At 38.1% G+C, this 10,387-nt stretch overlaps 2 protein-coding genes across 2 annotated transcripts; both read left to right on the top strand.

Moving 5' to 3' along the window:
• Nucleotides 1-188: 188 nt before the first annotated feature.
• Nucleotides 189-1,294, top strand: LOC140947127 (uncharacterized). Its single transcript, XM_073396215.1, has 2 exons — nucleotides 189-685; nucleotides 1,003-1,294. Exons 1-2 carry the CDS (start codon nucleotides 189-191, stop codon nucleotides 1,283-1,285), a joined length of 780 nt encoding a protein of 259 aa, XP_073252316.1. The 3' UTR covers nucleotides 1,286-1,294.
• Nucleotides 1,295-4,822: 3,528 nt separating this feature from the next.
• On the top strand, nucleotides 4,823-6,641 carry LOC140945066 (uncharacterized). The gene has a single exon (XM_073394135.1). It carries the CDS (start codon nucleotides 4,959-4,961, stop codon nucleotides 6,423-6,425), a length of 1,467 nt encoding a protein of 488 aa, XP_073250236.1. The 5' UTR covers nucleotides 4,823-4,958; the 3' UTR covers nucleotides 6,426-6,641.
• The last annotated feature ends 3,746 nt before the right edge of the window (nucleotides 6,642-10,387 follow it).

Raw genomic sequence — 10,387 nt, forward strand, 5'->3', positions numbered from 1 at the left:
TTTTTGCTTTGTCTTTTTTAGCAATGAACCAGACTAGATTCTGGTCTCTATGTCATGTAAGGCTAAGTTTTATGTCCTAGCAAATCCTACCTAGTACCCCCAATACTTTGCTCACTTTCCATGTTCGCCTGGTGAACAATGAATCGATAAGAAGGTTGTTTTTCGCCACCTTCCCCCCAAAAACAAATATGTTGTCTCGTTTGCTAGGTGTTAGTCAACCTTTTCATGGTGAAATCCCAGGAAAAGCGCAAGAATACTGTACGTCCTTTCTTTTTGATTCAAGAAAGTCTCCTGGGTTTGACAGAATCATGCTGTGCGGGCCTTCAGCGAGCGGGAAAACATCACTTCTTTTCGAGCTTGCGCTGAGCTTCGCAGAGGAAGAAAAACACGTGCTTTACATATGTCCTAAAAGGCTTTCTAAACTTCCACTGCTTGCTAATGGAAGAACTCAGCCTTCAAGTGAAACGCTGAGGTTTATACAAATGGTATACTTGGAAACAAAAGAGGACTATTTGAATTATATGGCGTCAATTCATTTCTCCACATCTCGAAAGTTTAGCTCGATAATTGTGGATGACCTCAGTGCTTATCTTCCTGCGACAATCAGGAATGAGGATTTGTCATCCGTTGCTAAGCTGTTTGCATTGACAGTCGATGCCTTTGTCTTTCAAAGATCAAAACACGTGTAAGTAAATGTCCCTGGGGGGGAGGGGTACTCCAGGGAATTCTTGGTGGGGATGTGCCGCCGGTTTCTCCAAATCCTGACCCTATTTCAGACCAAAAAATGACATTTTCCACACCTGTTTTTAGATGTAGCATTTAAAACCCATTCTGTTTTCAGACCTGGTAGGGCGATCCCCCAGAAAATCACTATGCAGTGGATATGAATTGGGAAAACCAATATTCCTGAATATTATCACACTATCCGCTGGATAGAAATTTATCTACTAGATAGCATTATAAAAACTGGGGCCTGAAGAAATTGATATGGTTTCATTGTAGTACTCAACCCTCTGACGAACCATCTGGTATGCTGGTGATGTCAACCAAAGTTCCAAATGGCACCAAGTCTGTTCCAAGACAGTCGTTTTATGAACGGTGGATACAATGTTTTCTTCTAATCCAAAAAAAGGAAAATGAGCTATTGGAACTGTCAGTATTACCCTCAAATGCTAAAGATGGTGCATCACTGGCAGTAGTTGTCTTCAAGTTAACTGATCAGAGCTTTCTTGTTCAAGAGATTGAACAGTTGTCACAATCTAAAAGTGTTTCCTTAACACAATGAGTTTGAGCTTGCTGTGGCATGAAAAATGAGGTAGGTGAAGCGAAGGATTGTGTGGTTCCAAAATATATCCATTCCTCCCCCACGGAAGGGATTTTTCCTTAGATCCCCCACCCCCCTGGAAATTCCAGTCAAGCTTCATACATTTAATCAAATGTTTGGGCCTTTGAGAACCCCCCACCCCCGAGGAATTTCCAATCCCTTCCGTGGGGGGAGTATGGATATTTTCTGGAACTACACATTAAGCAATAACTGCAGTAATTATTAATTAATTAATTATTAATATAAGGATAATTCTTGATATTTTTAAAAAGCTAAAACGTGTCTTTGAATCAATTGCATTGCAATAATAATAGCCCATTTTTTTAGACTATATTTAGGCACTGAAACTGTTTGCTGTCGTCTGTTGCTAAAGGTGGCAAGGATAGACATGGATTGTAACATGAAAAAATTGGGCCAACCCTTTTTCTAGTTGTTATGCTATGCCTGCAAAAATAACCAAAAAATGTTATGGGTGGTGCTTTCTGGTGATATTATTATTTTGTTTAATATCTTCTTCATAACTCTACAGGAGGATTTTTTGTAATATGTGACTTCATCACAGAACTGACCTAAAACAGTAATATCCTTTAGTGACATAACCCCTTAAGTAAAGTCATACATGCTATACCTGCCAACCTTTTTACATTTATAGGCGTAACATTTTTTATCTTAAGAGTGCCAAGATTTTTCGTAGGGGTCTGATAATATCCAAAGATGTCCGGAGATGTTCCGAAGACTTCTGAAGATGTTACGAAGAGTTCCGTCTCACACGAGCACAAAAGCACAAAGGAACATTGACTTCCCTACTAAAAAAAAGAGAATTCGGAGAAAGTCAATCATCCACATAGTCTTTTCTTTTCTCTCTTTGGTTCTGGTTTGTTGAAATAGTTAAAAGTTTCAAAATGTGTCAGTTAATGCTGTAATGGCTCAAACTTTTCTACCGGGCGTGACAAATCGGAACACAGGCGTGAGTAGGTGTGAGATCCAAGTTTTCAATCTGCAGGCGTGACAATCACGCCTTAGGCGTGACACTTGGCAGGTATAACATGCCAACTCTTACAGATTATCTGGGAGTCTCCCGGATACGGCACCGATCTCCTGATCTCCCGTACTGGTCACCACATCTACCGGATAAAATTATCTTTTGAGCTTTTCTGTGCCTTAGTTTGAGATTTAGCCCATTTTTAGCTCAAAACTTGAATTTTTCTTATTCACAGTACGATTTTTGGGGCATTTTTGCAGGTATTTAGTCACTGACAAAGATTATTTCTGACATCAGAACAATGATTGCGAATTTTGATAGTATGTACTGCATTTAAGACTTCATAATTTTTATAATGTCCTAAGTCATTCCCATTGGGAGCTGGCGGGCGAGAAAAGAGGGGGGGGGGGGAGTTGTAGTGAAAAATAGAGAGTCTCCAGAGTTTTTGTCTCCAGAGGTTGGCACCTCTGTAAAGTTAAGTGTTATCCTTCAATTTTACTTTTTAAGTTTCAGTAGGAATTACAGCTATTGATAACCTCACTCAAGGTGTTTTCCGTGTAATCTTCAAAGCCATGCTTTGGATGACACATGCAGCACAGTAAGCCAAACAACGTAGAATTTGTGTAATCATTTAATGGGACTTCTTTGGTGGTTTTGAGTGGTTTTCAGTTTGACCCTGAAAGGTTCAGTACCTTCTGATGATAATTATTGTTCAGACTGCTTATTTAATATTAGCACATTTTACACCCTGGCACTTTGACCTGCCAAGCCTGCAAGCAGGAGACTAGTAAAATGCCAATCATAGCAGAGCTCGAGCACCATGGGAAATAAAAAACGGTAACCTCTAGATGCGAGAAATTTTAGTAATCACGTGCGTCCGTCCACCCCCTACATGTACGCCAATATCAAATGTCACATTTGCTACCAGCATTATCTACGCCATCCATATGAAGATGAATTGGCAGTAATCGAAGCTGAGTCATTTTCCGACTAAATTTTAATGTCTACACTGGCGTGTATGACAGAGAAAGAGCCGGAGCGAGAGATAAAAAACAAAGGAGATGAATTTTGTTGGAAGAAAACCATGAAAATTTTATACGGAGAAAATGGGAAATGCTAGTGGCCACTAAGGTGAAAATGAGCGGCAGTGAACAAAGATATAGCGAACAGGAACACATACTACATTCCCTGCATAAAACGTGTAACTAAGAGGAGGTTTTACGTTGTAGTCGTGCAAAACAACGGCAAAGAGTGTCTGCTGCACTCGCAAAGTTATATTTTGCGAGTTAGACATATTGGTTTTTTTTCCGTTCTCGTTGCCGTCGCCATTTAGCATCACACGATTTTATATTTTGTTTGAGCAGACTATCAGTGTATTAACAAGAGCTTCACTTTTAGCCCTGGTAAAATCTTTATATATTATTATGTGACCTGCAGCCTTTGCAATGCAATATGGCTGTTCGTGGCTGAATCTTATCCTGTAACGTATCTAGAGGAAAATCAGTGACTTGTGGATGAAATAAAATCTGCGTCTTTTTGAGCAAGCAAAGAGGCCATTTCCGGTTAGCATGTGTCTCAAATTTGTCCTTTAGGTGCATGTACACCAGTGCCTTGGAAAAAGCTTTGAAGGAGCTTGGCAAAGGGTGAGTTCCTCTTTCCAACGATCAACTCCGTGACGGAATTAGGCAGACGCCTCTTTTGGCTTAACTAGCTATTGTAGTTAGGTTTTTGAGATTTGTTGTGTATGATTCAAATGTTATTTTGTTTTGTATTGTCGAGCGTTTTTAACATGAGCTTCTGGCTCGAAAAATTGAGCAATCACTTCCTACAATGTAGGTCTTTGACATTAAATAAATTATCCTATCCTGTCCTATATAGTACTAGGTGACGGCAGAACTGCCCTGCATTGTTGGCTACCGAAAGAAAGGGTAGCGATTCTGGATTTGTTGTTTTTCATAATAAATGAGCTACAGTCTCTAAAAAGTTTTATAAATTTCGAGCAGGACGTTTGTCTTGTTGCCGGGTAAGAATCTCTCTTCACAGAGGAAATTTTGTTCTCGATCCACTAACTGACGTACAAAACGTTAGCCAGAGGACGTTAGCGATCCGACTCGTTGGCGAAAGGACCGTAAACTGCAGGCTTAAATGTTGCACCTCTTCAGACCAAAGCAGTAATTCGCGTTCCTCCAAAAGAAAACGTTGAAAAAGAATCTCTAAGTCCTCTAGGGAAGTAGCTGATGAAACGTTTTAGACTTAATAATGTCTTGCGTGATTATTTGTTTTGTCGGGAAATTTCTTTTAATTAGAATGCCCACGTAATAAAACCCGATAGGCTCGTGCTGTTATAAATGCAACAAAGCAAATTTGTTATCGGTACACTTATATTATGCTGCCACAGGTGGCAATAAGGAAAAGTTGATCGGTAAGGACAATTTCCTATTCAGATTCGTTTTCGCTTATGCTAAAACAACTTTAAATTCATAGTAAGATGTGGAATTTTTATTTACAGAGTTTTTTGCATCTAATAATAAGAAAGGTGCGTTGGTGAAAGGATGAGAATGTTGGACAGCAGCCAATTGTGGGAAAACATTGATCCGCGTTCTGGATTACTGTTGTGTTTTGAGACGCGAAAAAGTCGAAGAATTGATCGACATGACACATATTACGATACGATTAGCTTCACCACCGGCGGGCACCAGGAGTGTAAGGGAGATCATTAGAATAAAGACTCCCGAGAAGATGTATGGACTTGGTGAAAGCGTTTTAGTCGAGACAGAAGAGAAAGACTTAAACAACCTTGATACCTCTGACGAGACTACGAAGTCGCCTCTGATGAATGGTAACTCTCAAACTTTACGCGCAGTTGGGGATTTTTGCGCAAATGGAGAAGAAAATGGTGCGCTTGCAAACGGTAGAACCGAGACTGAAGATCTAAACCGTTTGGCTACTCTGAAAAGCGTAGAAAATAAGAGCGAAAGAGATGAAACAGCTTTGAAAAATGGAAGAATAGAGGACACAGATTTGCAAGCGCGTTGTGAAAGCTGTGGACGGCCTGTTGAACGTGACGAGTTTGAGTCAGAATTATACATAACTCGGAAAGATTTAGCTACAGTGCAAAGCCAGTTAGAGACGTTTAAATCACGGCTTGAAGAGGAGCTTATTGAGAGATTTAAATTAGAAGAAGAGTTGAAATCTGAGTCTGAGGTGCATGAAAATGAAATGAAGATTTTGAAGGAGAAAATTGCAAGTTTGGAGGAGAATGAATGCGAGAAAGCCAAACGAGTCGAAGAACTGGAAAGCACGATTCTGGTTTACAAAGAAGAACATGAAAAGGAATGGGAGGAAGTAGAGAATTTGCGGAATTTTGTTGGTAAATATCAGAGTGAGGTTTGTAAGCTTAGAACGGAAGCAAACATTGCAAATGATCAAGCGGTTGAAGCAATTAATGAAATGGAAATATTGACAAAGAAAACTGAGAGAAGCGAACACGAGAAGGGTAAATTAAGACAGCAGTTAAAGTCAGAGATGGAAGGATATTGGAGGGAAGTCCGCGAATTAAGAAATGCCTTAGAAAACTGGGAAAGAATGGACTCCGACAGGAATAACCGCATCCAGATTTTAGAGAACGAAGTTGCGTCTTATAAAGACCTAGTGAACGAACTTCGAGAGGACCTGAGTGAACGCAATCACAAAACAAACGGAAAAGGTTCTCAGATGGAATCGAGCAAGGATGAGCATCTTTTGGTTCTCTGTCATGAGTTGAACGAAATTTTCAGAGAGCATCTAAATAGCCAAGGAAAATTTTCCGAGTTGTCGTTCGTTCTTGCTGCCACGCAAAAGGAACTCGAAGAGGCGAGAAATCGAAGCCAGGTCCAAAATATTGCGCTTCAAGAATTTAAACAGAAGTACAATGATTTACATGATAGTATGGTTGCTTTAACAGAAGAGAATCGGCACTTAAGGAATAGTCTGGAGAAAAAATGCGCCGATTTTAGAGACATAAGGCGAAAGTTTCTTGTATCTGAAACAGAGGTTTCATGGCTTAAAGAAGCGTTAAATATTGTTGATGAAGCCAAGAAAAAATCCCTTTGTACCAGTGTTATGGAAACTGCGAGTTAACTGTAACTGGTTCAAACGAACCTTGGGGATTTTCTTACGTAAGAGTTTGGATTTTCTCGTGGATTTTCTGCGCAGTAAAAAGTAAAAAAAAAAACATTGCTATATATCTTTGAAAAAGTATTTTTAACAACTGGTATTCAAAATATCCTTAATTCGCGACTTTCTTTCATTATTAATGTGAATATAAACTAAAATCGAATTTGCAGAATTCTCATATTTTTTGTATACAAATTAACTGGTAGAAGTGTTTCAACTTGTTGTATTGAAGTGTTTTTATTTCAAATAATAAAAATCTAATGTGTGAGCCTTTTTTTTAACTTTCGTGCTTAATTTTTATGCCTTTGGTTTAGATAACTAAACAAGAGTTAAAAAGCCCCTGAATTGTTTACTTATTTATGTTAGCGTGGGTTGTAATATCTACGCTGTAATAACCAATGCCAAAAGCGCCGAGCTTTTCCTTTAGATGTCACGCTAGCTACGTCACGCTGTTGAAAAGTATCGTGTGGGATAAAGCAATTGTGGGAGGAAATTGTTCTCTAAAGTAAACTATCTCTAACTCATGAGATGTCACGCTATCTACGTAATGAATCAGACTTAAAATCTTTCCATTTCCTAGCGCAGAAATACGTTGAATTGAAAATTTTCAGGTTACTCTTAAATTTTCGCAATCAGACTATGTAGAATCGCCAGACAAAAATTATCTTTTCCTTTCAAGTCCGTTTCTTTATTGTAAGTTTGTTATACAAGGAATTGAGAGAATTCGAGCGTTGAATGTTCCATTGAAAGATAAAATATGTACAAGTGAATATAGCATTCATTGGAGATACTTTTTTAAGCCCCTTTACTGTAAAATTAGAAAACAAAAATTGCATGCGAAGAAAAAAGATAGTTAATGCCGGGGATACACTTAAAAGGTTACAGCGTACATTATGTCTCGATAGTTTGTTTTCACTTACTCCTTTATTTATTTTACCAAACGTCGTGTATTTTGCATTTTCTAATGTTTAATCTTTTGTATCGCTGCGTCCAAATTTGTTCCCATAGTAATACACTCATGCCACGTGACTATATTTAGGCAAGGTACGTGAACTCTGCGTTGACTTCAGAAGACAGCGGATCAATTCTTTTTATATATGTTGTGCTGCATGCGCAACAGCTCGCCCATATTTAAAACCTGGCTTTCATTTGAGTGAAAAAGAAAAAGAACGTTTTTTCATTTTCATTTGTCTGGAAAGTAGCCGAGATGGCAAAAGAGCACTCAACGTTTTTGATCGCGATGGGAATTCACCGCCTCCTGCAGATAATTCAGGTAAATCTTAAAACCGTGGTTTACATATTTTCCGCTCTACTAGCTTCCGTTTTTTGAGAGAAAATATCCAATTTTCGCTGCAATATATGTTATTCTATGCATATCGTGTGAGGTAAACAGGACCATGTTGTTTAAAATATCATGTTCGCGTGTTCAAATTATTTTAATCATAAAAGTGGAGACCTTCTTAGATATTCTATGAAAATTCATATTTTGTTCTTTAATTGGAAATTCACTCTGATCAGTATTTTTCGTCCTTATTTGCAACTTAAAATTGTTCTACTTCACATAAATTCGCATACGAAATTAACGGCAGTCATTTCTTCTTATTTGGTTTAACACATTTATTTTTTGAGCCAATGGCTTGCGACCTACTCACAGGCATTACAGCCAATATTTGCTAAAACTGACACTCATAATTTAGTTTTCAGCTGCTTTAGTAGAATTGATCGCGAAAAATATATGGGGTATTTTCGCAAATGAATACTCCCAATATAGATTCTGCCAGAAGCATATCTGATTCGGTTTTAGTATGAACTAGACTGTAGATTTCCCTTTTTATAGTTTGCTTGCTGTTAACAGGATTAGTTAACAAAGACTTTTTTTTTCTTCTCAAAACACCCAAGATTTTCCCTGCTAGCAGAATTTCCTTTCTTCGATTGTGTTACAACAACAACAGTTTAATTGAAATATCGAAAAAGGTGTACAGACAATAGTTTAAATCCCACAGATAGCAATCAAACTATTCGAGGCGGGATCAAGGAGAAAGAAAACAAATAAATACAAAAGCAATTAATCTATAACTCTTTGAAGGTGGACTAAGATAATGTGGAAAAGCGGGCTTTATCTGCGGGAAACCGAGATTTTTCACCGTATGCGCCACTATAGTTACGTTGAAAGTGGCGAAACTTGGATTACTACACTGATATTCAAAGGTGAATTGGGCCAATCGTATTTCCTTTTAGTACTAGTAATACGGAAGGTCAAAACGCTTTTGCTCCAACGCTGTGCTTTGCGTAGGTTTCACGTGGCAGATAATATAATCAAAACAAGCGTGATAAGTTTACAAGTGATAGAAAGTCCAAACGCTCGTGATCAAATTGGGTTCTATGCACTGCATTCATTCATAGTGGAAGTCCAAACGCTGGGTACATAGATGCGACGCATGCGTAATAACAACCTGGAGATTAGGATTGCGGGCTCCTCTTGTCACCCGCAATTATTATTATTATTATTATCATCATCATCATCATTATCATATTCATTATCAGTGTTACTAATTGATATTTAGTCAGGGACATTATGAGCGATGATAGCGAAACTGGTTTGAAAGGCCGGGATTCTGAGTCTAACACGACAGCAAGACTAAGGGGAAGACGGAAGGACCGTAAGCAGAGAGAAAGATGTGATATCTCCTTTCTTAGCTTGTCATCACATAGTTAAAAAAACGAGGCGACCCGGGGACTAGACAGCGGCTGCGCGTGAATTTCTCTCCTGCAAGGGGTGGATGGACGGAAGAAATCATATTTTCCCTGGCCTCGCCGGTGGAAATTTTCACCGGCGTTCGCTTGTTTCGCTCACTGTATTATCCACGAGGAAAATTGGGGAAGACACCTCGTCTCCGTAGAATTAGGGATGAACTCCAAACGAAACTTAAAAAATCAAAATATCCGTGGCTGGTGTTTAGCCAATTATACAGGTGCCGGATAAGAAAGATATTGTCGCATTCTTTTCCTCTCCTTTAAATAGAACTGTTTATAAATATGGCGAGAAAATAGTGTTTGCTAATTGGCTAATTACAGTATTAGGAAAACCACAAAAAGAGACACGATTCGGTAAAAGGCATGGTGTTGGTTTTATTTACCTTGCGGTTGATACGACCTGGAATAAATGGAAATATCAAGTTTATTCCATTAAGCGGTAGATAAGAAGTGTGGTTCAGTTTCTGTTCCAAGAAAAGTTGGCAAGTTTTGCACCGTTTAAGGTGCTTTGAGGTTAATGTCACCATGTGATAGATTGGAAGAGGTTTCTTAAGGAATCTAATAGGTATGTGCGTTTTTTTAGGCATTTTTTGATAAGCAGGATATCTATTGTAATATAATTTGTATAAATCGAACTGTGTCCTCAGCAAGAAAATCAATCATTCGGAGAAAAGACAAGTTTTGGATTCTTTCCTTTTTAATCCTTCGAGAGAAACTTCGTTCAACGCAAGTTATGTAAACGAAAAGATCTTGTTAAGCTATTCGGGTTTAATTTAAATATTGTTCTAAATAAATTCAAACCCAAAGTGTAATTAAATTAAGAATAAATTTCAGTTGAATTTTAAGCACGCCAAGAAAGTTGATAACATAGCATTTTTGTATTTTTCTTAACGAGCACTTCAAAAATAAGATAATATTTAGTAATATAACCGGAGCGTTGGGTTTCATTTTACAGAGAAGATTTGCATGAAAGATAATTGGCAACATTCAAGTAGAAATGTTTTCCTTGTAATAAAATCGCATTTAGTAGTTTAGCAAGAAACATTTCGATATTCAGTACACCGGGATTTTAAAATTGAGGGTGTGCCTTGTTGCAAAACCGGCTAAGGAACCTATTTAAAAACATTTAAAACTATTAAATATCGTGTAGTTTGATGCTGCATAGATAGTGC

This window comes from Porites lutea, chromosome 8 (genome assembly GCF_958299795.1).
Source record: "Porites lutea chromosome 8, jaPorLute2.1, whole genome shotgun sequence".
In the NCBI taxonomy this organism is placed as follows: domain Eukaryota; kingdom Metazoa; phylum Cnidaria; class Anthozoa; order Scleractinia; family Poritidae; genus Porites; species Porites lutea.